General features: G+C 40.2%; 3 protein-coding genes across 11 annotated transcripts; all 3 read right to left on the bottom strand.

Annotated features, from left to right (window-relative positions):
- Positions 1-1,313: 1,313 nt before the first annotated feature.
- Positions 1,314-10,838, bottom strand: top1l (DNA topoisomerase I, like). Its single transcript, XM_040116290.1, has 21 exons — positions 10,697-10,838; positions 10,204-10,228; positions 7,823-7,919; positions 7,544-7,664; positions 6,781-6,833; positions 6,583-6,675; positions 6,383-6,452; positions 6,065-6,156; positions 5,786-5,901; positions 5,540-5,661; positions 5,296-5,418; positions 4,533-4,720; positions 4,304-4,448; positions 3,749-3,892; positions 3,383-3,568; positions 3,234-3,302; positions 2,932-3,046; positions 2,604-2,731; positions 1,908-2,002; positions 1,661-1,810; positions 1,314-1,470 (listed from the first exon to the last, which is right to left on the bottom strand). The coding sequence occupies exons 1-21, from the start codon at positions 10,727-10,729 to the stop codon at positions 1,368-1,370; spliced, it is 2,268 nt and encodes a 755-aa protein (XP_039972224.1). The 5' UTR covers positions 10,730-10,838; the 3' UTR covers positions 1,314-1,367.
- Positions 10,839-12,932: 2,094 nt separating this feature from the next.
- Positions 12,933-19,518, bottom strand: cyldb (cylindromatosis (turban tumor syndrome), b). 2 transcript variants are annotated; one of them, XM_040158445.1, is made up of 14 exons: positions 19,267-19,518; positions 18,389-18,908; positions 17,892-18,021; positions 17,171-17,418; positions 16,911-17,079; positions 15,953-16,085; positions 15,528-15,632; positions 15,252-15,331; positions 15,047-15,113; positions 14,829-14,961; positions 14,617-14,725; positions 14,364-14,482; positions 14,075-14,279; positions 12,933-13,821 (listed from the first exon to the last, which is right to left on the bottom strand). In XM_040158445.1, the coding sequence occupies exons 2-14, from the start codon at positions 18,821-18,823 to the stop codon at positions 13,616-13,618; spliced, it is 2,139 nt and encodes a 712-aa protein (XP_040014379.1). In that variant the 5' UTR covers positions 18,824-18,908; positions 19,267-19,518; the 3' UTR covers positions 12,933-13,615. The 2 variants fall into 2 exon arrangements, with proteins under 2 accessions (XP_040014379.1, XP_040014378.1); XM_040158444.1 differs by having other exon boundaries at positions 19,343-19,516.
- A 920-nt stretch (positions 19,519-20,438) lies between these two features.
- LOC120783497 (glutathione hydrolase 7-like) lies at positions 20,439-27,465 on the bottom strand. Of its 8 annotated transcripts, none has more exons than XM_040116574.1 (19): positions 27,290-27,465; positions 26,257-26,488; positions 25,622-25,724; positions 24,664-25,437; positions 24,385-24,457; positions 23,911-24,119; positions 23,685-23,836; positions 23,473-23,590; positions 23,366-23,390; positions 23,141-23,263; positions 22,847-23,028; positions 22,640-22,727; positions 22,420-22,550; positions 22,213-22,301; positions 21,537-21,689; positions 21,310-21,427; positions 21,081-21,218; positions 20,896-20,974; positions 20,439-20,789 (listed from the first exon to the last, which is right to left on the bottom strand). In XM_040116574.1, exons 6-19 carry the CDS (start codon positions 24,079-24,081, stop codon positions 20,638-20,640), a joined length of 1,719 nt encoding a protein of 572 aa, XP_039972508.1. In that variant the 5' UTR covers positions 24,082-24,119; positions 24,385-24,457; positions 24,664-25,437; positions 25,622-25,724; positions 26,257-26,488; positions 27,290-27,465; the 3' UTR covers positions 20,439-20,637. The 8 variants fall into 8 exon arrangements, with proteins under 8 accessions (XP_039972508.1, XP_039972507.1, XP_039972506.1 ...); XM_040116573.1 differs by having other exon boundaries at positions 26,257-26,469; XM_040116572.1 differs by having other exon boundaries at positions 26,257-26,466.
- Positions 27,466-27,607: the final 142 nt, after the last annotated feature.

Genomic DNA, 27,607 nt, shown 5'->3' with positions numbered 1-27,607 from the left:
CCACAAATACACTGTATATTTACTTGTAGGGTTTTATTCATTTTTCAACCTACAATGAGCATAAAACTCAAAGAAAACATGATCAAAAGCTATGACAAAAGAAAAAAAAAAAAAAAAAAAGAAAAAAAAAGTGAAACAGGAATAGCATGTTGACTTTACAGCTACTTACATCAACTTTCCTATCATAAGAGTGGAACAGAGTGGAATAAAATGAACTGATAATTCACATTAAATGTTACATTACTTTATCCTCAACCTTTACACGATTTAAAAAAAAAAAAAAAAACTGCCTAAACTGTAACAGATTGGTGATTTTTTTTGGCAAAGTTTACGTCCCTCACATACCCTTCTGGAAGAAAAAACACTTTCAATTTACTGACTTTAAATACATTATCATAACATTATCTTCAAGTAACAAACGCGCAAGTTTTTTTTTTTCTTGGAACAATTGTTAAATTAAGTTAAAATCCGATGTAGACAGGGCTATGCAGAGATATTCAGAGGATGCTTGCAACTCAAAAGGATACAAATGATTGGTTCACATTTACACTGAAAAAGAAGTCCCTGATAGAGGATGTAAAACAAAATATTCACATTCTGCTTGCTTAAGTAAATATTGACATGGTTGCAGTATTTTCCCCTTTGCCTGCCCAGACATCCTCTTTCATGCTGAACAATTCAACATAGTCCAGTTTAAAATATTCACCCAAACAGACAGCTTACATGGTCAAGCCCCTCATTCATTCATTCACTCTCTCACACATACACACACACACTCTCTCTCTCTCTCTCTCTCAGACTCTCTCACACACACCTCAAAAGTCAAGCTCACATTTCCTCGAAAGGCGTGTGGGTGTATTTAAGGAATTCATTTGATTTATCTTTATCTATCAAAATATAGAATTCATTAATAATACATGGGAGGGCTAAAATACAGAGCGAGTGAACAAAGAAAATAATGATAAAAAGCATTTTTTCATTTTGCTTAATACAGTAGCTAAAGGACCACAGAGTTCAAAGTTCAGGCATTGCCAGGTTTTGCCCCCCAGGGGGAGAGAGACAAAAGGTAAAAGGGTGTTCCAATTACTGGGACTATGCCTTGATGCTCAGTTGTGGGTATAGTTCAGCCTTGTTGCCTGATCTCAGATCAGATGTTTAGAGTACCCACACCACCCTCCTGTCACTTCATTACGGCCTCATCATCTTGTCTTACCATGATGCCGCTGTTTTTCCGCTCAGACTTTCTGAAATTCCTTGCAAGGCCTGGCCATCGACCAAATTCAGTTAAGCTAAAAAAACAAGTATCCGATTTAAAAAAAAAAAAAAAAAAAAAGAAGTGTATCATAGTTAAAACCACAAACTGGGATTTAAAATTCAAAGTCTTCGTCTGCCATGTCGATGGCCCAGGCAAACTTCTCACGCTGAGTTTTGTTGTAGATCTTCTCAACGGGAATGCCCCACTTCTTACACCTAGGAGACAAAACCAGACAGAACTTCAGATGGAGGAAAATATTACTACAGCACAATGGTCCCCATTGTATAAATTTTATTACTTGTGCATCCTTGTCCCCCACAAAAAAATCAGGAGAGGCACAGTCAACAGTGATGCTTAAGCAATAAAGCATTTTTTTTTTAGAAGATCTCAAAAGCATAACTTTACCAGGCCACAGAAATGCGAGGGTCCAGATAATTGAGCTTGGAAGTGCCAAGGGCAATCTGCTTGTTCTCTTCACGATCAGTCGCCTGCACCTCCAGCTTCATCAGCTGCTCCTCTATCCTCTGAACTGCCTTCTTTTTTGTCTCCACAGTCCTACAGAGGAGACAAGAGGGGCAAATGGTTAAACACATGGTTCACATGGCTGACCAGGGGGAAACTAATCATCTATACCAATTACTTTGATACTGACTTTTTGGATTTCTCATCTTTCCGTACTTTGGCATCAGCCTTGGCGCTCTTCAGTTCTCTCTTGGCATCAGAAAGCTGGTCCCTTTTAGCATCAATCTTTATATATAAAAAAAAAAAAAAACAAAAAAGCAACAACCACTGATTATTGTACTTTTTTAAAAACACTGACAGCAACATGATAATTGCTTGACATTCAACAGGACCTTGTACATAATCTGCAAGAGATTTTAATAGATGTCGCAGCCACTTTCTGCTAAATTCAAGGATTCAATACTGACAAGGCAGGACATGACATGAAAATTTGGAGAAGTAGGAGACCTCATTTAAAAAAAAAAAAAAAAAAAAAAAAAAAAAGTTAAATCCATTACACCCCAATTTCTATATTTGCTGCACTGTCTTTAATCATGTTAATGGGAAAAGCTTTTCCTACTGTACGGAAACATTTACTAATTTCCCTTTGAGCACATAGTCATATTGCAAAGGTCAGAGTAAAAGCATGCCAAACATGTTACTGACATGGTCAAAGATTGACTTAAACTCTATGTCAGCACCATAAAAAGTTAAGATGGCATTTCAATAAAACCTACTAATGAAATGCAAGATGTAAACTAAACTAACGTCCATCTCAGTTTTAGAAAGAGAGACTGGTAAGGTTTTACAAAATGCTGTCAAGTGTATTCAAAAGCTAAATCCTCACTTTAGTCTGCAGGTTCTGCATAGACTTCTCAAATGTCTTCGGTGGAGCCCTCTGATGGTTACACAGGATGGCCACAGCCCTGTTGGCCCTGTTGTAGGACAAGATCTTGGCTGGAATGTTCTCCTCCACTAGAGAGTCAGAGTATAATCAGTTCTCTGTATGCAAAAAGACTAAACACTAGTCATGACAAAACCCTCATGAAAAGCCCATTAATTCAAAACAAGCAGTTCAGATACACTGTTGTGTCTTATTATCCCCAGAAAGGAATAATTAACGACTGAGTGAAAATTTGGATTTAGATTCTTTTGATTGGAAGGTAGATATGTACCATTTGTGAGCTCCTTCAACTGCTGCTGCAGTGTGATTGAGGCGTTGTAGGTACGGAAGACTTTGGCTGTGAGACCATCCATCAGCTCCTGAAGGTGCTTGTTTAGAATAGACGTCTGGAGGGAAACAATAAGTGCAATAATTGTACAAAGAAATTAAAACAAAAAAAAAAAAGGTTGAGCGGTTATTTGGCAACCCACCTTCCCAAATAAACATATGTGATGCTGAACTTTTACTGCCAAATAAATGTATAAACCAAATGAGGATTTTATAGTTTCCCTCCACAGGTTTTGCTTTGCTTACATTCAGGCGATCAAACAGGTCATCATCAGGCTCCTTGTTCTCCATAAACAACTGAAGATTCTTAAATACCTAGAAGAGGCAGAACAAACATGAATGCAGAGGCAATGTTTGCACACTTACAATAAAATGCACTGCTTTACAGTCCTTACCCTTTTCTCTACTGGGACTTTGTTGTAGTAGCGGATGGAGTCTTTACCCAGGAAGTCAAACTCCACCACATACTCTTGACCATCACTCTCTGGATAGAGTTTGATGTGTTCAACCCTCAGTGAGCAGCAGCCAACGGTGTCCGCAGTCTCTCCTTCCTCCTTCTCATTACCCGCTCTCAGAGCCAGCTAGAGCACATCAAGACAGCTGGATTAAAGCTGGCTTAGAGAGACATTACCCTTACTGGAGCTAGTGTTTAAGCACCCACTAAACCCCACTTGCAGTTACTGTTAAACAGCAGTTAGACTACATAACTACCTCAAGCTATAAACACTCAGGACAATGTCAATAGTAATCATGCACCTCACCTTGTCAATGAAGTAGAGAGCCACAGCCCTCTGTCTGATCCTCATTTCCTTGGACTTCCAGTCTTCACGGTACTGGTTCCTAATACGGTCCACACATTTCTTCAGTCTACGGGCTGTTTCATACTTCTGCCAATCCTTCTCTCCCTGCAGACAAACAGCATGATGGACAAGACATGAGTAACCAATGAATTAGATGGGGCCATATTTGTGTCTCAAACACGAAGTCATAGGAACTCTAATGAAATTAGCAGGTTGTTGAACAGTGCATGTTGCCTGTACAGTAACATAATGCAAGTAGCCATTTTTATCGAGGCATTGGGGAAAAAAAAAAATGTAACATTGCAGTGTCTGTATTTTTCAATCCAGTGGAGCAAAAATCCTTCCAAAAGATTATAAGCATCTTGAAAAGTCACAATGACACCTGGGAACATCTGTGCAGATGATGCTACTTCTAGGTTAAGTTGCTGTATGCCGTTGTTTGACCCAAACAGAGGAATTGCTCCAGACCCATTTAAACACAGTCCAAACCTCCTTGTAGTGCAAAGTTCAGCTTACCTTGATCCTAGAGCTGGGGTTCAGCATGATGTATTTGATGGACCCTTGAATGTTCTCCGTCCACGACACCAGCCAAGTCACCTTGTTGTCATGACGAACCTCTTTCCACTTTGTGCCTGGGGGCGGCTCAGGGTGCTTGGAGTCCCTATGACGAGCACATTAACAATTAATAATCATACTCACTTAACATATGAACTTGACAGCACTGAAAAAGCAACCCTTCACTCACTTGCTGCAGTTAATGATAATGTCTTGAGGCCTTATGCGACGTTTGAGCATGCCCATCTTGGGATGGTCTCCACGACCACGGAATAGGCCTGGGGGCTCAATACGGAAGTTGGCAATACGTTCCCTGTGGTTGTCCATGATGCAGAAGCCGTACTCCTGCAGGATGCGTTCATTATCCTCCTTTATTTTCTGCAAGGGGTAGAGAAACACCACATCATAACTCCATCTTGTTGAATATGAATAGTGCCCCCCCCCAAAAAAAAAAACTCCTTACTGCATCCACTGTGATTCCAAAAGGGGGGAGAGGAAAAAAAAAAAAAAAAAAAAAAAATTGTGCAAGAATGCAAAGAGTGGAAACTTTACAGGTGCTGTATTTAAATTTGCCAGTTTATAAATAAACACACTGCCAAGAAGTAATTTGATTGTTATGTACCATAGTTGAAGTGCTGTTCCAGAGGATTTACTTTTCTGAGTTACTTATTTATTTAGATCCTCATGTGTCAAAAAAATATGTGGGATCAGGAAATGTTGAATTAGCGCCAAGGGCTTCTAAAATAAAAACACATGTTATCAATTATACAGCATCCATGTAATTAAAACAAAAAGGCAACACAGGTGACATTGTCTGACTAATGTTTTAAAGGAAATACCTTTGAAAGGTTAATGTACTGTGTGGCCCTTCATATTGGTTAATCCTTAGTTCTGATAACACAGGGGTTAGATCAGGTTTAACTCCAATAAACAATATACATGCATTTGCTGACCTGTTTCTCCTCCTTTGTCATGGCCTTTCTGGCTTCAGACTGTGCCTTGAAATATTCGTTCATCTCACCGAAGTTGCATTTCTTCAGGTCTGTGATCTTAGCCTTTTCCTCTGCAGTCATTTCCTGTATCAGCAACATCATGGTACACTCAAACACAGGAATCTTTTAAAAATTATCCTTCAAGACTCAGATTTTTGGAAATCTGAAGTCTATAATTTTATCCAGAAAAGTGCATTTTTCCTACCTTCCTCCAATCTTTGAAGAAGTTTTTGCGGAAAATATCTTTTGTGGTGTACTCATGGTCGAGCATTTTGGCAAAGAACGTGGCCACCTCTTCTGCTTCTGGGCTGAGCTTCATAGCTTTACCTAAAATATGCAAAAAACTAAAGTTTATTAGCTGCTGGCTTTTACACCTACCATCATGTAGTTACACACTATAGTCATTAACTGATCTAAAAGGTGATCACTTCTGTGGGAAATATAATCTTACCATCATAGTAAAATTTGACGTGGCTAGGAAGGGACTCATACGGTGGTGCAAACACCGGCCCTTTGTGTTCCAGAAACTTCCATTTGACGCCGTCTGTATATCTCTCCTCTTCCCACCTGGAATCAACCAAATAAAGCCATCCACTTAGTTTGAATATACCAGAGAAACATAGCATTAAATCGATTGAATAATATCATGCAAGGCATTCATACTTGATCCATCACCACACTGATAACCAGCATGTAGGTATTGTACATCTGGCTGACATGACTAACTCACCATTTCCACTTCTCCTCTGGCTCTTTCTTTGCCTTCTTTTTTCCATCAGTGACTTCTCCTTTTTTGTTTTTTGTTTTTTTGGACTTAATGTCCTAAAAAAAGAGAAGAGAAACTATGAGTTCTTTCACTCCCAGGTTGGCAGAATAAAAATTCAGTATCCACACAAAAGGACTGAGACTCAAGCCTCTTGAAGTCTTCAGGTACTCCCTCATTTTGTGCTTTTTGAAATATAGTGGAGGAAACGGTCATGGAGCTCTTTTCATTGTTTAAAGACTAACACCAAGTCCAATTTTGAACAATGTTGTGGCCTTTCCTTACCTCATCTTGTTTCCTTTTCTTGGCCTTCTTATCATTTTCAGTCTTTATTTTCTTGGGCTTGAATTCATAGCTGAAAAATAAAACACTGTCACAAGTCTGTTAGATCAAATTTTGGTTACAAAGTTATTTATACTGATACCCTAACCCTATGAAGTACAAATGGAAGACATATTAGAAGTCTAATGGCATGGGCCGCTTACTCATTATCATCATCCCTCTCTCTTTTAAGAGACCTCTCATGTTTAGGAGAGTGGTAAAAGTCATCTTCAGGCTCAGACTTCACGTGTTGAGGGCTGCAAAAGAAAAAAGGTATTCAAAATCAGAATTGGCTTCATATGAGAAGCATCTGCTGGTAGTCTACATATAGAACTTAAGAGAAATGTGGAGTCCACACATACCTGGCAAAGCCATTCTCTCTTTCCTTTTTGACTTTACCATCAAAAGACTTCATCTGAAAAGGTTTACACAAAGCTGTTAATGTGGGAAAACCTAGTGAAAAAGTGTAACATAAATCATAATCAACTATGTCCACATAAAAGCTAAATGATGGTCCAGTTGTTACCAAATAGTAAATCAAAAATGCTAGTTTTTATATGTACTAACTTTGTACTTCTCTCCATAAAAGATACTTTGTTGGTTCTAAATGGTAGAAAGAGATTCTAAATCATTTAGGTCTCGTAACCTGATTCTTTGTTTCTGTCTTATAGTGCTATGCAATTTGCTCAACTGTATACACTGCCCTCAACATCCATCCTATTTACAGACCAGTTTTCTCCATAAAAAAAAAGTTTTCATAAGTTTAGCAAGGGCAGTTTCAAACCAAATTCTAAATACTGTTAAAATAAATCTTTCTAGCTGCTCGAAGCCACCTGAAATGTTGTGGTACCAAAAAACATTCCATGCATATAGCGATCCATTTTGTTCCTTTGAACATTTCCATGTTCAGATTCGTCAAATCTATCATAATTGAAACAAGATGCAAACAAAAAATGAATAAGCTATACATTTTGCTCGTTGTTTAAATAGCTAAGGGCCATGAATATGAGTGCATGATTTGACAGAGCTTAATACTGCAGAAAAATTCATAAACACGAAAAATCACAACATTACATGCACAACCACACATGCATTCTTCCATGAATTATTTGCATGATCATTCACCTTCTCCTCCTTCCTCTTCTCCTTGTGCTTGTCCTTGTATTTGTCTGTGCTGCCATCTTTGTGCTTCATCTTTTCCTTCTCCTTGTCTCTGTGTTTTTTGTCAGAGGAGTCTTTGTGATCGCTAGAGTTTAAAGAAACACAAAACTATTAAGTCAGGAGTTTTCAGCTTCCACTATCCTTTGCCGAAAATACCACAGTAACCAACTGGTATTTCTTGTCCACTTTGAGCAGACACCATCAGGAAAGTATTTAATTGGAGTCTGGAAGCACACGCCATACCTGTTGCCATGTTTTGATTTCTCCCGTTCCTTATCCTTCTTGTGGTCCTTATGTTTGTGTTCCTTCTCTTTGTACTTGTCTTTATGCTTGTGAGAGTCTATGAGAAGATAACAGTGTTACCTTCTTCAAAAGTCAATAAGGTATTGACTGAAATCAATCCAACAATGGACTGGATGAATGGTAGGAAATTCTGTGTACCTACACTAGGACCAGGACCTACCAACTGGCTGAAGTATGAACAATATGATTCTATACACAAGTGGCAAAGTGCACTCCCTGAGTACCCATGTGGACTGGCTAAGAAGGACAAACTTATCAACAGACAACCTAGACGTACTGAAAGTCCATCTACATAACTTTTCAAGGTAAAACACATTAAATGTATTGCTACACACAAGGTCTGAACATGCGCCACAATCTGAATGTCATGCAGCATGTAAATAGAAAATCTATCACACAGTAGCACAGCACCTCCTATTGCCCATATGACCCACATTGTCTATGACACAGTATGAAACTACTGACAGGTTGAAACACGCAAGTGAAAAAAAATAGTAGTTAACTCTAATTAGATTCATTATTTTATTTGCTGTAGCTTACTTAGTTTTAGGGGAAAAAAAGGCAATTCATAACATTAAGAGTTGACACCTAAAATTTGCCAAGCACAGAGCTGACACTTAGCCTAATCTATTAACAGGCCCTTGAAATAAGGTGTCCAAATTCCCCTGCCATAGCAGTATAAGAAACAAACATGGCTGACATTTTCAAGCTTAAAAAGTGATCAGTGAGTGATCTAGTATCAAATAATCACTAAATCCAAAAATGGACTTAGAGCTTTACCTCGGTTGTTCCATTTAACACTGTAAAAACTAGTAGTCTTTGTTCACCCATTATTTTAATATGACAGATTTGATTTGTGCTATCCTCTCAGATATAAGACAAATCATCGCTTGATTCACATATCTGCAGACAAACTGGCGAACATATCTGACAGACTTTTGGTTAAGACTCCACTCTACAGTTCGCAGCTGACAGATGAAATGTATAAAATTAGAATATATATGCCCATGTCCCTGACTAGCAAACAAGTTGTGCTAAAAAATAAAATGTATACATAAAGTATAACATGTACAAGTAAATGGATAAGTGTATTGAATCAAATGATGTAATCTTTCTTTGAACCAGGCCGAAGTGATGATGCTTTATAAAAAGAGACTTGCTCTTTAATAACATTAAGACTGTTAAGTGCAGTCTTAAGGGAATGAATACCAATCTCTGACAGCTAGAAGTGAAGGCAAGGGTCTCTGTTCCACAGACAAATGTTAGCCCATTGCTGCAGAATGAAAACCAAATAAGTGGACTGTTATGGTCAGCTAGATGATTTTTAGCAGTAAGGCTGCACAGAAAAGCAACGCTCATATCAATAATTCTCCAGGTTTGGTTGTTAGACAATCTTATAAAAAGGCTACATATTTTGCCTCAAACCAACACACTGAAGATGTTGTCCTGGGTTGTTAGTGTTTAGCATCTAGGAAAAAGGTTAGTCCTGCTTAGTTGACTTACAGAAAACAAAAAGTAGTTTTCTTAGTATGTGTATTAGTGCTGTCTTACATGTTTAAAATAGATTTCTAGAGCTCAGACAAATGATAATAGCACTTAAACTCAAAAACTCACTCTTTACTGTAAGATCAAGACTATCTATTATCCAGTAACGCGTTTAAAACTTGCAATGCGATGATGAATAAAAGTTAATGACTTGATATGTTGACTACTGAAACGTGGATCCAACTTAACGTTCCCACGCCGGGGGAAAGATGAGCTTTTTAAGTCCCTGTAGCTATAATAAAAACAGAACAATAACCTTAGCTATGAAAAGGAGTTTAAGATCGTGCATAAAAAAATTTATAGTCCTTTTGGACACCACATTGGATCTTAACGAAGCACTATGCCTTCGCATTTCTCCTCCACACAGCCATCTGCACTCCACTGCCTGGGTTCAGCTTGCAGCACAGTCAGGCCGCTACACCGAAAAAGAAAATGGCGCAGAGACTAAGTCCTCAACCCCCAAACCCTCACTTTCAGGTGGGAAATGTGGTATTAAAAGCTAACCAACAAGAACATCTAATACGATAAACTGATAAAACACCTCAATGTGTGTGCCAGTAATGTTTCGGATCGAGAAAATAATTTGCGGAAAAGCTTTTACAAGACCTCCCTTTTGAACAATAGGCGCTTGTGAGTGAGACAGAGGACTTAGTCTCTGGACGCCATTTCTGTCCTCTACTGAGAACTAACGTAACATCAGATTTGATCAGTGAAGAGAAGTCAGACTTTGAGAAAAATGCTCCTTTGAACTTGTTAGCTTACCCTATTGAACTTACCATTGACCCGAGTGCCACAGTCAATCTGGAAAAATCAAAAAAACAGATGAATGTTAAATTCCGTAGTAGCTAACTAGCCGGCTAACTAACTTTGAACTTGCTGGATGGCAAAGCGACAGTTTGCTAGCTCCCCCGCTAGCTAGGTTAGGTTGCTACACTGGACGGTAAAATGGCTTAGCGGCTAATACCGAAGCCGCTATGGCTAACATTGGCTACAGCTAACGCCAAATTAAACGTAACATTACCCCACTTTGTCTTTGAGTTCAAGCTTAGCCACATAAACCGGAACGCTAACTAGATATCACGTTTCCGCAACATCACAAATATTAATGTGATGAAACTTGTCAAGACGCTGTTAACAACAAAATGCGCGCTAGCAGGCACTATTCACAGTTAGCTAAGTTACCCTGTCAAACCAAACAAATTAAACGGTAGCAAGAAATTGTGCCCGGTAACCACCAATGATGACATTACAAAATACATTTAACATTACCTGGTCCTCGTTGTGGGAATGGTCCCCACTCATTTCCTAAGCGTTGTTTGATCAAAAAATCAAAAATGAGAAACGTGGAGGGTTACCACACACCGGCGAGTAGATGCAGGCAGAATGAAGAAAAGACACGGTTGTGTAAGAGAGTAAGTCCCAATTGTACACTAATGCGCATGCGCTTAAATTTAAATGGTAGAGGGCAGGGTAGCTCCTCCTCTTGATAAAACGTGTTGCTGTCCAGGCCCACGATGGTCACACACACAGTACTGAATGAGATACACACGTACCGGGAGCACACGGTGCTCCAGGTTCAGTCTCCGCTTGTGTATCCGTTTGTTGTTTGTATTCACTTGATCTGATAAGTGAATGAGAGCAAAAAGAAGCAGCAGCTCTGTGTGCATATTTTTAGTAATAATAATAATGGCAACAACAATCATCATTATCATCATGTGTGAAGAGATCTCTCCTTTTAGCTATATGCCCTTCTTACCTAACTCACCCTGATGTCATTTCGTGAATATGCATATCAAGGTATACTTCATAGTTAATCTAATGGGATAGCCGAAACAAATTGCCGACATAATTAGCAAAAATTGGTATAAATGGTAGGGAGATTGACCCTCATGTACAGTCTAGGCTGCCTTCAAGGCCTTGGAACGGTGTTGTGCTTTTAGTGATTCAAAAAATGGTGTAGGCCAGAATGTGTGGTACGTGACACAAAGGAGCCTGCCTTGAGAGCCAACAGACCTATCGCATTTCAACTCAAAGGCAAAGAGGTTCAGACTATAGAGTTGTTGTTGTGTCATGGTGAATTGAAAGTCAAAAGAATGGTTCACAATAATAACCACCCCAAATTTCCCTAAAAAGTAGATTTCAATCTCACGCCAAGTGGTCCTGGTGATCCTCTCTAGATAATAAATGAAAATGTGTAATGTTTTTATGGGGATTCCCAAGATGGTTGGCAGGTGATCACTGAACATCTGTAAATCTAATCGTAGATACAGGACAGCATCTAAAAACACCAGTATTTTAAAATGATTAAAATTTGTTAAACAACACTGCGTTGCAAAGGGTTCTTAACTAATGTGTGAACTTGTGTGCTTAATGAACCTGCATACACATATACTGGTTATACATTTATAAAGAAATATATTTGAAAAATAAATATAAATACACACACACATATATATATATATATATATATACATATACATATATACATATATATATATATATACATATATATATACATATATACATATACATATATATACATACATACATATATATATACATATATATATATACATTTATATATATACATACATATACATACATATACATACATATACATACATATATATATATATATATATATATACACATATATATATATATACACATATACACATATATATATATATATACACATATACATATATATATATACACACATATACATATATATATACACACACATATACATATATATATACACATACATATACATATATATATACACATACATATATATATACATATACATATATATACACATATATATATGAGGCCTGGGAGTTACCTGGGTACTGCCTAGTATCTTAGCTGTTCCTTAGCTGATCTAGCATATATATATATATATATATACACACACACACACACACACACACACATATATATATATATATATATATATATATATACACATACACACACATATATCATATATATAGATAGATACACACACACAGACAGGTGACAAATTAAAGGTAAAAACTGAAAAATTAGAGAAGAAAAAGGATGACAATGCCAGATACTGCGCGGGGTTGGGGGGGGGTTATCTATATATATATCTATATATCTAGATAGATATATATACATATCTATATATCTAGATATATATATATATATTTATATATCTATCTATCTACACATATATAGATCTGAGTGTCGGAGTGAATAGCATTCAAGGCAAACTCCTCTTAGTCCACAAGATGGCATTGCAGTCCATAACATTACCTACAAGGATTAACCTTGCCTCTCAGAGCCTCAAAGCACTACTTTGAGTTGAACAGATCAAAATGCATTATTCTACACTGTGAAAGGCTGCTAAAATACACAATGGTAATCTGTGGTTTATCTGCGTTCGGCAGAACTCAGAGAGGGAATAATTGTGTTTGCCTGGTTTTAATACTCTAAAATTCTGTGTTAGTGTTAGTTCACTGATTTCCCACTGCAATTTCTTTTATATTTTATTGATGAAAATACATTACAGATCCAGTAATGTGCACTAGCAACATCTGCACATAGTGCAGTTCTTTACAGTAAATAAAATACAAGTCATGTACTTCTGACATCCTCTGTTTTCAAGAGACAGCCTATCAACAGTAACCAAAACGCACATAGTTTATATGATCTGGGAGGCTTCAGTGAGTGTTTTAGGTTACAAGTGACAATCCAGAGTTAATATTATGTAACATCATATAAACATGTCACTATGTGCTTGAGTGGACTTTAACTTAATAGGAAAAAACAAATAAGAATAAAGTCATGAAAATCATTGACATGCTACAATTTCCTCTGAAAAACTTAGTATAAATAATAAATGTAACAAAATTAAGACATTCAAGAGAGAGTGAAGGCAAGGATGAGGAGGACAGTGCAAAGTGTTATATTTTCACTGCTCATTCTTTCTCTCCTTACACATCAACATCAGTTTTGACTAAGATCAAAGTCAGATTTCCGAAGTACAATATTGTATTTCTCTTCAAAAATATTGTTTCTTTACATGAAGTTAAAAGCATCCATTTCAGTTCCTGCTATTCGGATGTAATAACAAACACAACATCTTGCTGATTAAGCAGAGATGCAAGGTCATAAGGCACTGTTGTGAGAACATTGTGTCCTCATCCGCACATGCATTTAAGGCTCCTGATGGTTTGGCTTTGAAAGTGGCATGACTGGGTTCTGGTATAAAAACATGTACGAGTCACATAGCAGCCTGCGCACTAGTTCAGGTGCCTGGGAAGGGTTAGCACGAGCCAGCTCCTCCTCCGACTGGGACAGGAAGTCACCCAGCTCTGGACAAGCTTGGATCTCAGGAATGTTATAGCCACTTTGATCATCACCTGTAAGAAAGAGTGGCCTTAAGATTAGACATCAGCTCAAGCAGAGATAAACACCAGTCACAGACGTCAGAGTGTATCCTTATCTAATACTGTCAAGGCAGCATTATCGGAAAATAAATTAGTCAGGGGTAACCACTTCACAGATAAAACCAAAACAAGTCAGTGCTTGCACGAACATCAGAATAAAATTAAACAAAGACAAAGATGTAAACTGTTAACAAAAGTAAATGAAACAAGCTGAAATCTATCTCACCGCATCTGTCTGCCATGCTGTCAAAAAAGAGCCAAGAGTGCGGGTCAAGGCCGTATTTGACAAAGGACACGTAGTGGCTGGTTTGAATGCAGAGCACAGCAGATAGCTGCATCGTGTGCCTGGGCACAGGAGTGTCAGAGGTTACACCTACTGGAACCTCTAGAGATTTGGGGGAGTGACCCTGCCGCGTGTGATGACTATGCACCTGTTACAGAAAAAAAAAGTAAAGTTTTACACCACAAGTTGGGTCAATGGGACACTTGACAACGGAACTGGTAATCTGGTTTACCTGTGTGTTGCACGTAGTGCAGTACTGTTTGATTCTTCCTGGCTGCAGTTTGCGATCTGGTAGACACTGAAGACACTCATACTCTGCCAAATGCCCACAGACAAAGCATTCTCTCGGAGCTGTTGGGACAAAAGGAGGTGATTCATAAGCACCTTAAAGCTCTTCAAAAACACTATTAGAGAAAGTATTACATTCAACTATAGGTATCATGCTATATGATTTGAAATCAGTGCAGATTACTTCCGTTCCTCACAGTTGTATAGAAGGTCTGTGATGTCAAGCTCAGTGGAGGGAATGATGTGGGAAAACATCTTGTACTTGTTTCCAAACCTTGGCATCTGAACCATTAGACAGGATGGCATCTGAGGGGGAAATAGGGAAGGCAATATTGGGGTTACATGACCGAATCAAAAGGAAAAACTCGAACCCTCGAGGTTCTCTTTGCCTAGTAAGAAGAGCACTCACCTCTTCAAACTTGAGGTCACCTGACAGGCAGGATGTTTCCAGCAGCTGTTGGACAGTGGGCATCTGTCCCATCTGCTCTTTTTCTAGAAAGATCTGGAAGGTGTAGGCACCCTGAGATGTTTCTCGTCTCGATCTAAAAAGGAACCCCATTTCAGTAAATCAATTTTACACAGCCAAATAGGACAAGATATTTAATACTATATGGTTCAGGCTCATACCGGAGCTTGAGCAGTGGCTCCATGCAAAGCACCTTCTGAAAGAGGACTGTGATGAACTCCTCTGGGTCTGTAGTGAGGCAAAACAATTCAAAACACATAGTTCTGCAAAAGTAGGCTTTTGATATGTGTTATTTTGCAATGACTTCGCAAAGACTGTCTTAAAATATATTTTTAACAACATATGTTTTAAGGTATAGGTACAGACCTTTTTCCTCTGTTTGGAAGGTGTCGCAGCCAAGCTGTTTGCGGAAATTCATCACACTCTCTGCAGGCACAAATCCTTGTCTGCAATAAATACATTAGCTATTATTAAGCAAACACAAGAGCTAGCGAATGTTGAGTACCCATATCATTAAGACAGAGAGCACTCGTTTACCAGTTGAGATCATGTAAAATGTCATGATGTTCTTGTTTTGCAAACTAGCTGATAATAAGAAAAAAAACATAAGAAAACACACTGTCTTGAAGACAGTGTTTTTACCTGCGTAAACGGTTGACTATGTTTCTCAGAGTGCAGGTTATGGGTTGTTCTGTGTCAGCTGACTTCTGGCAGATATTATCCAGGGTCACGGATGAGCTGAACAAACTGAGAGAAAACTACATTCTTTTATCAACTCAGTGCTTATCTGAACACAGTTCACCATGCTCATTTGGCCTGTGATATACTGGTGACCTGTCCAGGGTATACCCAGCCTCTCGCCCAATGTCAGCTGGGATTTGCTCCAGCCCCTCAACCCTCAAAGCATAAGCGGTACAGCTCATGGATGGTTGCTCATTATGTTGCATTTGATCTCCTCTAAATAAAATTACTTTAGATATTGTGAGAATAAAATAAATCTGAGCTCAGTCTGCAACAGTGTGCTTCTTGAGAATCAAATGCCCCAAGGGGTGGTGAACGGATTTTACCTGAAAAGTGTGGCATCGAGATAACAGGAGTTGATGTGACCCTGAATCCCCTTCATTCTTCCCACTAACAAAGACAAGACCTCTGACTCAGCGATAGGTGATGCATTCTCCCCTGAGTCCTCAAATGGCGGAACTGAAAAAAGCAAGCAAACATATACAAACAGATGTTCCTTTTAAATGACGTGTTAACACAGATCTCATCATTTCACTGGTAGCTTTAGATTTGAGAAAGGTAGCATTTCTGCGGCAGTTTCTCACCAGACCTAAACACAGTCCAACTGGAGGAGAAAAAAAAAAAAAAGAATCACACAGGCCTTCAAGGATAATGATTAATCTGCTTTTCCAAAGCAAAACGCTCCCAGGACTGTCACAGTTGTTATACTGATGGAAAGAGCGTCACAAACCAGGCATTGTTTTAGACACCACTGGTTGAGTGACCATCTTTTCACTTAATCCTGCTAGAGGCAGAAGGGTGTGAAAATAAAGTCAGTTAAACTAAATAGAAAGCATAATCTAAGTTTTTTTTCCACTTGGCCTCAACCCTGGTATGACACTTCAGCAGTTGTTCAAAACTGATTCTGTGAGGTTCTGTGATGTAGTTATAAGTGACAGCTAATGAGAGGAATGACAAACATCTATAAGTCAACATAATACTGGCATCCTGATGAAAAGTTCAGTTTGCAAAACTCCCTGTATGACACTACAATTTTGTGCACTGCACTACGCAGTACACCATAGTTTAGAACAGGCAATTCTGAGGGAGGCTAAGTTAAGCTTGCTTAATTCTATTTTGTACAAGTAAAACATAACACTGGTTTAAAAAAAAATAGTGTTACAATTTCACTTAGAAACATTTCACTTTCAGAAGAAATTATACCAATAATATCAAATGTGTCTAATGTGTAAATGTGAATTCATTGTGTATGCGTGTCCCACCAAACTAGGAGAAGAGTCTGACCTGGAGGCGTTTCAGTGGGTTTTGGGGTCTCCCTTCCTGTAGAGGAGTAGACAAACCTGCTATCAGGGCTGCACTTTGTGACAGGAACAAACAAAGCCCTGTTCCTTTTGCAGGTGAAATATCTCTGGCTTCCGTACTTCCCATCAGAGCAGCCATTCACCTCATAATCCTGAAACAATAAAAAACAAAAATCAGATATAAGGCGTCTTAGATGCCTGAAAGCCGATAAAATTTAAACGTGCAAAATTTTAGTGCCTAACCAATTCGATCCCAGCCCATTCATCGGTCTTTCCTGCAGGGACCCCCAACCACCGAATGACCCCGTACACTGTGATCCCCGTGTTGGACACCACCTCCACCATGGATCCCACCTCCAGGGGTCCATGAGATATGCTCAGACTTTGGCTCTGAATGACACTCTGCTCTGTATGGTTGTCTCTCACTTGTAGTGCACGAGATCGTATATTGGGCATGGAGTTGATGCGTGTCACCGCTTTTCTGTTTAGACCTGCACAGAGATATGGAGGGTGTGTGTGGAGGTGGAGAGGATGATGGTTAGAAAGTCATATGACATTTTTTTGGAATTGTCACATGCTGCCTCATCAGATTGACCTCAGGCTAACATGGCACAAGTCTACAGATGAGGTATGTAGACAGCTCACAATGTGCGAGAACACCAGACCATGTGATGAATCTAACATTCTGCATTCCAGGGCAACAGGACCAGTTTTTCAAGTTGTGCACTGGGACTGCTTCTTCTGTGCCCCCCCTTTAGCCACAGGTGTTGTTTCTGAATTATCAATGGCAGGATTTCATTCGCTAAATGGAGCGGAGTGGGATGAAGATTGATTTTTAAACCAAAAAAAGGATTGCGTTTCATGAAATCAAGGATAGCAACACCAAGTTCTCACGTGGTTCAGAAATGCCACATGTTGACTATGAAAGAGGCAGGCAAGCTATGACTTTGACCACACTCCTTACCCCCACATTGGCCATCTCTCCAGTGCAGTCCAAGGGGCACGGAGTAAGATGGGACCACCTGGATGATGTCCGCAGCACTGAACAAGGGCAGAGGAGCGGGTTTCTTGGATGACAAATTGTGATCACTGTCCTACAAGGGCGAACAAAATATAACAGTTACTGAAACGCAAATGCAGACATGTATCACTCTTACGTTCTCAGACTACTGAAAGCAGATAAAAGCTCTTGCGCATGTGTACAATTTGGACCAATGTCGCTGAGAGTTGCGTATCTCTCCGGCATTATTATGAATGATAACTTTCCCAAAAGACCAACAAATCCTTGGAGATGAAACATTCATCCTTGTCTCAGTACATTTCTTGAGGTTATACTAGTTTGCGTGTGAAATTATCGGCCTCAGAGTAACCTTATAAGTATGCTTCTGCCACCTGTGCTTTATTCAAGACACCCACGCCGTGATGCTGCAAACGAAAAACCAGACAACCAACTTTACCCACCACAAATTCCACCTCAAAGCCCAGCATGTGCAGGTCGTCTTTGTTCTCTTTCCTCCCAATTTGCATCAGGTTCTTCACCAGCCCCGGCAGGTGGCCTTTCTTGTGCTTAACCACCACCAGGTCATCCTGAGACAGCTCACAGATGGCTGAGAACAGCTGGGGATTACACAGCAGCTCCAGGCGTTTGCTTGTCGACGAGACAAAGAGCAGGAGCTGGGCCTGGTGACGGCTCAGAGGGTACGTGTCCTCTCTCCTCACGATGCCTCCGCTCTTTGGGCTCCCCGCGTTGCTGCCGCTGCAGTACAGTAGTCCCATCAGCTCTCCACGCTGCGTCTCTGCCTCCACACGGCCAATACATCCTCGGCAGAAGCCTTTCCTCGACTTCCCGCGTATGACGATGAAAAACCTCTCCTTTCCTACAGTTTTGGGTTCCATTGAAACCCCCTTGTTCCCACGAGTACAGTCTGCTATGCAGTTTCTTTCTTTTCAAGCAAATGTTATGCTTACATAGGCAGGTGACCTGCGGAGACAGCGCAGAAGTACATTATTACGTTATAGCCTTTAGCGGCTTCAAGCTAGGTTTACTTAATTACAAAGTTGGGAGAAAACAAATAACGCTCGAATTTCGAATAAAAACTAATTATTTCCTGTTTAACTGTACTCACTGTGTCATGGACACTAGAAACACCGTGATGTAAAACGTATATACAATTAACAGTACTGGGATAACTTGTGTAAGCATATATATATATATACATATACATATACATATATTTAACGCAACTCCCATGTGTCCCTGCAAGAGCTAGCTTGAAGATAGGATTCCAGATAGTCCACCTGTTTAAGTAAACAAACGGACGTGCTTTGTACTTCAATACCTTTCCAATAACTCGCTTCAAATCCATTAGAGAGTCGCTTTAGCATTCGAAGCGGAGAAGCCTTTGTCTTACTTACTGTTTTTATCTGTCAAGAGCAACTACTCCGCCACTGCTTTCTCCACTGTCGCTACATGAATTGAACTTCACACAAAGGCGGGTGACTCCAGACGTAGCCGGGCTCCCTACGACAGACTGCTGAGGAGGAGGCGGAATGATCTGCGCGTATTTAAACGCTGACCGCCGTGTGGCCGGCAACGCCCACGAGGTAGCTCCACAGACTCTCCGCCCTCAGACTGTCCCCGCGACGAGACTTCCGCTACGACACACGGGTGTAGATATGATACGGCCCTATTTTGTGGTTTCATCTGCAGCTGACTGATAGTTGTTTTTTTTTTGTTTTTTTTAAATGCAACAGTTGCCCATTAATATGATCACCAGGGACAATGCACAGATACCAGGAAACTCACTCAGAAGTGTGACTGAGTGTGCATCAAGTGGCCCTGGCAGTGTACCGTGTTTCCAGTCTAGATTAAAGTCCCCCTGTGTCTCTTAAAGCTCAACATGAGCTACTCCAAATCCTCTCGCTGTTATTAATGGATTGTACATTTATAGTGAGACAGAACAGAGATTGCTATTTGTGTTACTGCTGTTCCCAGTTTGCTTGACTGCATTTACTCTGGAGACAAACCTAAAAACTCCAGTGCAGCATTATTTCTCAGAAGATAGTTTGAAGTCAATTGAGTCTTCATTTTCAGCCTATTGAGGCTTTATATTCACCGTAAAAGCACATGGGAGGTCACCATCTCCCTATGATACCTCATCGATGGAGTATTACTGACCAGCAGCTGCACAGAGATGGTGTCAACAGACATTGAGCAAAAATGCTTATAGCAACCAATGCCTAGAGTACAGTTTTGTGAGTGACATGTTTGTCTGCATGCAGACTTACCATATGTGATATGTTCTACCCTGTGAAATAGTCGGTATGCGCGCTTGACAGTATCTTGAGGGCACATCAGCTTTACGTAACAGCCCTCATTTTCTTCAGCATGCATATGCATAGTGCTCATGTTTCCTCGACCTGTTACGTGTTATATAAAAACCCACTGAAGAAACTATCAGTCTGGAGCTCAAGTATGTCAAGGCTATAATCAGTCTTAAGACGACTCATGTGAATAGACAAGCGTGCCTTCTTTAATAGAAAGTATTTGTTGGAGGATTGCCCTCTGTAGACTGGTGATCAAAGTAACAGAAGTGCATCAAACATTGGAGAACAACAGCCATAAACTTAAATCATTCAGTGCAACAACAGCTTATCCAGATACTACAGAATATGTCTTTTGGACAATATGTTTCATGAGAACTATAAAACTATGATAAACCATCAGATAACTGAGGTAATGCTATAGCCTTAATGGTATCTTTGTTCCTCAGGATCCCCTGGACAACAGAGTTTGTCTTCACTCTTTGAACTACATGGCCCTTTTGACGCACAGACTGCACACTCTCTTCTGGAAACTCAGCTGATGAGGGAGAATTTGGAAAAACAGGAAATTACTAATATGAAATGATTTACTAATGTGACCGCAATAATGGCAAAGGTCAGCTACTTCTGTATCATTTACTTACAGTCATCAAGAAGTCTGTTTCTTCTCAGGGAGAGGGTGTCGTTTTTCTCTTTAGGGTTGGACAGTGCATTCATCAACACCTAAAGCGCACAAAACGTCTACATGGTAAATTTTTTTACGTTAAAAATCCAAACATCTACCACTGAATCAGAATCCAAACTCCTTTATAATGTAAAGTGATCAAACCTGGGTGATCGCACTGAAACTCTTGTGTCCACCTGAGCTGCCTAGTGCCATGTAGATCCCACATTTATGCCAGGCTGGCACCACTATTGTGGGCATGAGAGATGACAGGGGCCTCTTTCCTGCCTGGACTCCATTTCTCTATAGCACAAGTGAAAAGCAGATAGAAATATTTAAGTCAGTCTTCATATCGGCCTGATTTGGTTAGGTGAGATTTCTAACAGTTGTGCACCTGGTTGGTTTGGAATTGCCCTCTGGTTTTATTTGGCCAGGAGAAGTCAAAGATTAGGCTGTTGAGAACAACACCTGACCGAGTTATGAGTCTGCTCCCAAACGGCCTGCTCAAGGAACTACAAGATAAAAGATAAGATAAGAGAATGTCACTGTGGCCAGCAGCACATACCACACATATCCCTCTGCTGTGATAATTCATGCCAGTCTGTAGGTAGTAACAGTCACCTTGCCACTGACACCATGAGGTCATCTGATCCCATGACTATTACTTGTCCAGCCTGCGGCTCAGGCTGGAGGGATTGAATAGCAGAGTAGTGCTTGGGTGGAGTTTTACCGGAGTAGCTTAACCTCTGGCGAAGCACTTCAGCATTATTCTTACTTTATCGGAAGCAGAGAGAAAATGAACAGGAAGTTTGCCGAACGCAGTAGAGTTGGCAGTCAATTATGACAAAAAACAATAGCGCAATAAACAGATATGAAAATAAGCAATTATAGACACCTAAATATGAAAGTATTATGAAAAATAAGATTTGAGATAGTTTTTGCTGAATTTGAACTGAAACACTTGGGGGATGAATTGAGCAGTTGATCAACAGAAAACTAATTTTGATCATCAATTAATCATTTCCGTCATTTTAAAGAAATAAAAATGCTACATATTCTCTGGTTTCAGCTCCTCCAATGTGAAATTTCCATGCTTTTCGGGGTCATATAAGAAAGTAAACTGAATATTTGGGGGTTTTAAAGTGTTGGTCTGATAAGACTAGACATTTGGAGATGTCTCTGGGTATAATGTGAATTTTCCCATCTTTCTGACGTTTCATAAAGAAAACAACCATTTAATAACAGTCAGATTAACACCAGTCACCAATCACTATTTTGATTCCCCAGTGTATTTTACCTCAGTATGTCAGAGAGCAGCTCAGTCACTGAAGAGTTATATTTAGGGTCGCCCAAACCACTGGCCAAAGCTAAAGCTCCTTTCAGGGCCTATAGAGAGAAAGAGGGAAAAAAATATATATATATTTTTTTTTATGTATTAGAACTACCATTTCAACCAGACCATGATTTAAAAAACCCTGATATTAAAAGCTTTGCAATCCAGTACCTCAGCAATCCAATGGTATGTTTGGTTTTCTGTGTTATTGTTCTTATTGAGACGGAGGCCCTCTAACAAATTGAAAGCTGATATCAATGCAGCACCGGTAGACGGGGGAGGGGGAACTTGAATGATAAACTCTGAGACAAAAGTGACACAATGTAGACCAAGGTATCAAGAATACACACACATTTCTTTCGTATATTGTTGAGAAAAGCTCAGTCTGTACCATTATACAGGCCTTCCACTGGTTGCTCAACTTCTACAGTGTAGTTACAGAGGTCTTCTTTGCTCAAGACCCCTCCATGTGTCCGCACCTTTGTATGAAACCACAGAAAAGGCTGTTAAACAACTGACTTTTGAATGATTGTCTTTCCTAAACTAAGACCAAAGTAAGATTTGGCGCCAGGGTGTTCAATATGTGGATGCAATTTACCTCGTCTACTATCTCTTGTGAGAAGTTCCCATCATAAAAGTTTGACAGACCAGCCTCCAGGACTCCTGCCAGAAGGGGCATCCTCAGAAATGAACCAGGACGCAGAGCTTGGCCACCTGGGAAGAAAACGCCCCTGAAACGTTGCGGTAGCTGCTCACCTTTTACCTTCGATATAGCCTCAGCTGTAGAAGACGACAAATGAGTTGCATCCGGGTACATCATGGTCAGGCTACATCATCAGGTTATACTGTAAGTGGGTGAGGGAAAAAAACGTAGAGGGACTGTTTGCCTCACCCAGACTGAGAGACACATTGAAACCTTCCTTGGCAACAGCAGCGGCTCTGGTGACCACATCTTCCCATGATAGACTGCAGTAATTTTGTGGTAAAACGTGTTTGAAACTTTGAAAACGAAACACTAGGAAAAAAAAAAAAAATGCCAGTAAACCAAAAATCACTCTATCCAATCTCTTTTACCTCCCATACAGGTAGTGAGCATGATGTAACCCTCTGAGCATACCGGGCACTCCTACTTGTAGACCTGCCTGAAAAGAGTTTAAGTGTTTACAAGCTAAATAATGAAACCAGCAACATTTAATGCTGGCCACCTCCTCACCTTTATATTACCTCAAGCTCTAAAACATTTTGCAGCATCTCCTCTGTAAGTGCTTTAGGTGCAGTCCCCTGAAAATTTATCACTTTGGTTTCATTCTTATGGATGTCATGAACCAGCATCACCCCAACTCTACAGAAAGAGAATGAGCAATGGATGAATTTGTGATGAGACATAGTTGTGGATATTTTACAGCAAGCGTATCAACCGCCAGTCAATCACATACCCACCGATACCTGACACGTGTGGATGCAGAACACCCAAACACAGGGTGGCAGCGATGGCCGCATCCACACTCGATCCATGATCATGAAGGACTTTTTGACCAAGTGCACTGCAGCGCTCGTGATCCGACACCAACACACCTTTAACAAACACCTGAGAAGCAACCGTGATGAGGACAAATGATGCAATGGTGGTTTAACTTGCATATGTTGTTTGGCATGACATACCAAACTTTCCCACAGATAAAAATGCAGGATCAAAGCAACGGTCACTCCAATGGCAAAGATGATAGATACGACGCACAGAGGCATGAGGCTGTCCTGCCTGGAGCAGTCCTTGTCTGTCTCTTTGAAGTTGGACAGGCTGTGGCGTAACAGATTCGGGCTACCTGAGGCCATCTCTTTTAGAGGGATCTCTTTTGGGAGATGGCTGTGATCTGTGGTGGCAGCAAGGCATCAACATGTAAACCTTTAGCAGAGTGAAAATATGGTGATTTTGCTAGTCAAGTCTTAATCAAATAGCTTTCAGCCCACGTCCTCAAGACCCAGAGACCCTGCCTGTTTTCTCCCTTGACATCTAATCAGGTGATTTACACCTGCAGTGTTGCAAATTAGCATCATGGCAGGTGTAAATGGGAGAGAACTCCAGCAGCATCCTGTGTGCTGAGGATTGTCAACCTCACTGTACCTGTATCCTCTCACCATGGTTTTTATCCAAGTCACAGGTGATGGGTGATGAGCCACTGGGTTCACTGGGTGATGAGCCATCAGCCGACTGAAACGAATCAGCAAAACTTTTGTAACTACACGTTGACTGCTTGTTGAGTTTTGTTTCAGGAGAAACATCCATCTTCACTTTATTCACCCCAGGCAAAGTTAAATCAAGAACACAGGAAGCCCCTTTATTGTACAAAATTCTACCCCACAAACAGCACTCTTCCCTCAGCTTAACATGTAATCAAGCACAGCAGGTGCAATTACCTCCCAACCAATGAGATCTCAATGTTTGCACCTGTCAAACTGTGAGTGGTTCAATACCATTTGGACTTTATGATTTGACTAATGAATAAAGCACAAGCTGCAAAGTCATACTTTTTATTGCTGTATAAAGAGGTTTTAAACCAAGTTCGTATGGGTAAACGCATGTCAATACACAAATCACATCACTTTGTCAAAATGTTTGAGGATGCATTTTGCATTTCAAACTCACATGCACAAAAATATGAAAACATAGTGTTTCTCATTTCATGAAGTGAACACCTTCATTCCAAATTCATAAACAGTACAGGATATAATGTAGAGGCCTATTACTTGGTAACAGTTTTCAAGTGTTATAATGGGTTTCATCCGGATTAGATGTATAGCTTAAATCTGCACAAAACTGAAGATGTCTAAAAACAGATGCAATGATGCTTTTTCTGTCAACTCTGAGCTGTGTGTGGATGTGTGTCTTACAGTATTTGTTTAATGTGTATGATGTACGCTGAAAGATTATTTCCTGGTTTACAACCAGAGCTTCAGTGGCTGAGGTTGCGGTGCCCTGGCTGTTGGAGGTGGAAGGAGTGGTGTTGGACTCCGTGGCGAACACGGTTCTGGCGCTGGATGGCGTTACGGGACATGTGGTGTCGGTCTGCCCAGGCCTTAGCTTTCTGGATGCAGGTCAACTGTGCCACCTCTGCCGGGGCTTTAGGCTGAGAAAAGATGGCTGGGCTGGTGGTGTTGCTGCTTTGAACTGTGGGCTCTGGATCTGACAGGCTGGAGAGAAACACAAACAAGTATTTGAACTTAACAGCCTTGAGAGTTGGTATGCATCAATATAAGTTGATAAATAAGTGAAGTTAAACAGTTAGGGTTATGTAAATGGAATAAAGCTATGAATTAACTACAAAGTTTACAGTTAATATACAGTTCAATATTTTTATTCTCTAAGGCCCCTCACCTTGTATCAGTTTCCATGTTTACAACTATGTCTCCATGAGGAGCAGAGTTTAATGGTTGGGTGTCAGTCAGCTCTGCGTCCTGGTTCTCTGACGAACTTGTCTCTGTGGGGACACAAGTAGATCTTTGTCATATAGGTGTACACTTCAATATACAGTCAGAATATATGACATTAAAATGCGAAGTTCTCTAGCTAAAAAAGTAACAGGGAGATTACTGAACAATCGAAACGTGGTTTGAGGCAAACAGACTTTTAGGAAATAGCTTTTTAAGATGACATTTGGTTTTTTAACTTGTCTATTTAGATCTGTCTGGATTAAAAGTAGGTCCTCAATCATGCCATCAAATCACCATGTGGTTCAATATTATTATTGAAAGTAGTCTTTATGATTACTGTGATATGACTTCAACCGTTCTTCCCTGCCCTACTGTGCCAGAGGCTCCACTAACCAACACGGACAAGACGACAGCGTCAGATTAAAATTGTAACGATGAAAACACCAGAATGATCTACAACCCATGCCTGTTTAAATCTGTAAATCTGTATATTTGTATATATGTTGTTATATTACATATATTATAAATATAACAATTTCTTGGAGAAAACACTGTAACCACCACAGCTGCATGACCGACCTTGATGACTGACAACAAGCCACCCTTCCTCCAAAACTTCTCCAGGCTTGACTTCTTCTGGGGTCTCCTCCTCTCCCCCAAAAAACAGACGGGTGATCGTTCTGAACATTTCTCCTTGTATTCTCTTGGTGTGTTTTGTCTTTGCCGTTGTCCCTGTCCCCCTTCCTTCCTTTGCTCAGCGGGAACCTCACGTGTTGCGAGAGTCTGTGGCTGCTTACGAGGAGAGAAAATACTGGCTCACGGAGTCATGTGCGTGTTCATACAGCATCACTGCTCCCTACTTTGACACTAACACTAATCCATCTTTGACTGTTTGGGAGTGGGTGATGCCATGAGACCCTTCCTTCATTATCATTTTTCAAAATTCAAGCAATGTTTGGTCAGCTGACTTGGACGTCCAATGAAGTTTCTTCCAATACAGTGGTTTGAACAATGATTCGCACTCCCCCAGAATTTCATTGTTGGGGTCCATCTGTTTCTAGATATATGGGGGAGGGGCTCCCTTGGTAGTGCAAAGCTTGGTCTGCATCTTTCAGTGGCTCTGATGGCCCTATGTTTAGCCACTGCTCTTAATTCAAAAGGGACACTGAATTCGTTTCTGCAGTTCACACTAATTGTAATGGTGTTATATTGCTAGAGTGTTGTGTTTTCACCCAATGTCTCGCAGTTTGGCACACATCACAGAAATAAAGGCATGAATAATAGGATTAAAAACACTACTGCGGCCACAAGGATCAACTCCTAGTCAATCAAACTTGTATCACTATCTGGATTCCGCTTAAACGCATTTTTTTTTTTCATTGTTTCACGTCTGCAGCATCATAGTGTCCTCAGGGTTTAACTAACAACGTTTTAACCTCCACAGCTGCAACCAAACTAAACCGAGACAACCGGTAACTTCCAGCAGTTCACATCAAACTACATTCTGAGATAATAAGCGAACAATATGAGTCTAATATCTATAGCAGTGATGCTGCTCACCTATTTTTACTGGTATATGTATTTCTGTAATATAACTGCAGCGTCTTCTTACCTGCCGTTAGTGTTTCTCAGTTCGACTCGTAGAGCACTGTGGCGTGTCAGTTTGCAAATGTTCACAGGTGCCTCGCAATTAATCGTATAATCCTGCGAAAGTTGTAAGTGTAAAAACCCGAAACGCGGCTGTTGTTTTGTATTTCAAATGTCCAACCGATCTCAGGCAGCAGGGGACCCCGCCCACGTCCCCGCCCGCCCGGAGGAACCCACCAATCGGCGGCTGCGGAGTGAGCCAGCGGCTTGATTTGATTCTCGTCGAAGGCTAGACTTCGCCGTCAAGATCACTGCTGACAAGCTTGCTTGTTTCTTGGCACGT

The sequence above is a fragment of the Xiphias gladius genome, chromosome 21 (genome assembly GCF_016859285.1).
Source record: "Xiphias gladius isolate SHS-SW01 ecotype Sanya breed wild chromosome 21, ASM1685928v1, whole genome shotgun sequence".
Lineage (NCBI taxonomy): Eukaryota > Metazoa > Chordata > Actinopteri > Istiophoriformes > Xiphiidae > Xiphias > Xiphias gladius.
Note: the sequence above shows the minus strand (reverse complement) of the source record. Positions and strands in the feature narration are given on the sequence as shown.

What these genes read in the sequence shown, in the direction of transcription:
- top1l (XM_040116290.1), bottom strand. Translation starts at nt 10,729, where the DNA reads ATGAGTGGGGACCATTCCCACAACGAGGACCAG. An exon ending in AGAGAGAATGGCTTTGCCAG is followed by an intron (nt 6,676 to 6,780) that starts GTATGTGTGGAC and finishes TTTCTTTTGCAG; the next exon opens with CCCTCAACACGTGAAGTCTG. An exon ending in ACCTGTTTGATCGCCTGAAT is followed by an intron (nt 3,047 to 3,233) that starts GTAAGCAAAGCA and finishes GTTTCCCTCCAG; the next exon opens with ACGTCTATTCTAAACAAGCA.
- cyldb (XM_040158445.1), bottom strand. Translation starts at nt 18,823, where the DNA reads ATGGAACCCAAAACTGTAGGAAAGGAGAGGTTTTTCATCGTCATACGC. An exon ending in CTCGATGCCACACTTTTCAG is followed by an intron (nt 15,633 to 15,952) that starts GTAAAATCCGTT and finishes GTTTTCTCTCAG; the next exon opens with TTTGTTCAGCTCATCCGTGA. An exon ending in GCACTACGTGCAACACACAG is followed by an intron (nt 14,280 to 14,363) that starts GTAAACCAGATT and finishes TTTCTGTAACAG; the next exon opens with GTGCATAGTCATCACACGCG.
- LOC120783497 (XM_040116568.1), bottom strand. Translation starts at nt 24,532, where the DNA reads ATGGATGTTTCTCCTGAAACAAAACTCAACAAGCAGTCAACGTGTAGT. An exon ending in CAATGTGTCTCTCAGTCTGG is followed by an intron (nt 23,029 to 23,140) that starts GTGAGGCAAACA and finishes CGTCTTCTACAG; the next exon opens with CTGAGGCTATATCGAAGGTA. An exon ending in GGCAATTCCAAACCAACCAG is followed by an intron (nt 21,219 to 21,309) that starts GTGCACAACTGT and finishes CTTGTGCTATAG; the next exon opens with AGAAATGGAGTCCAGGCAGG.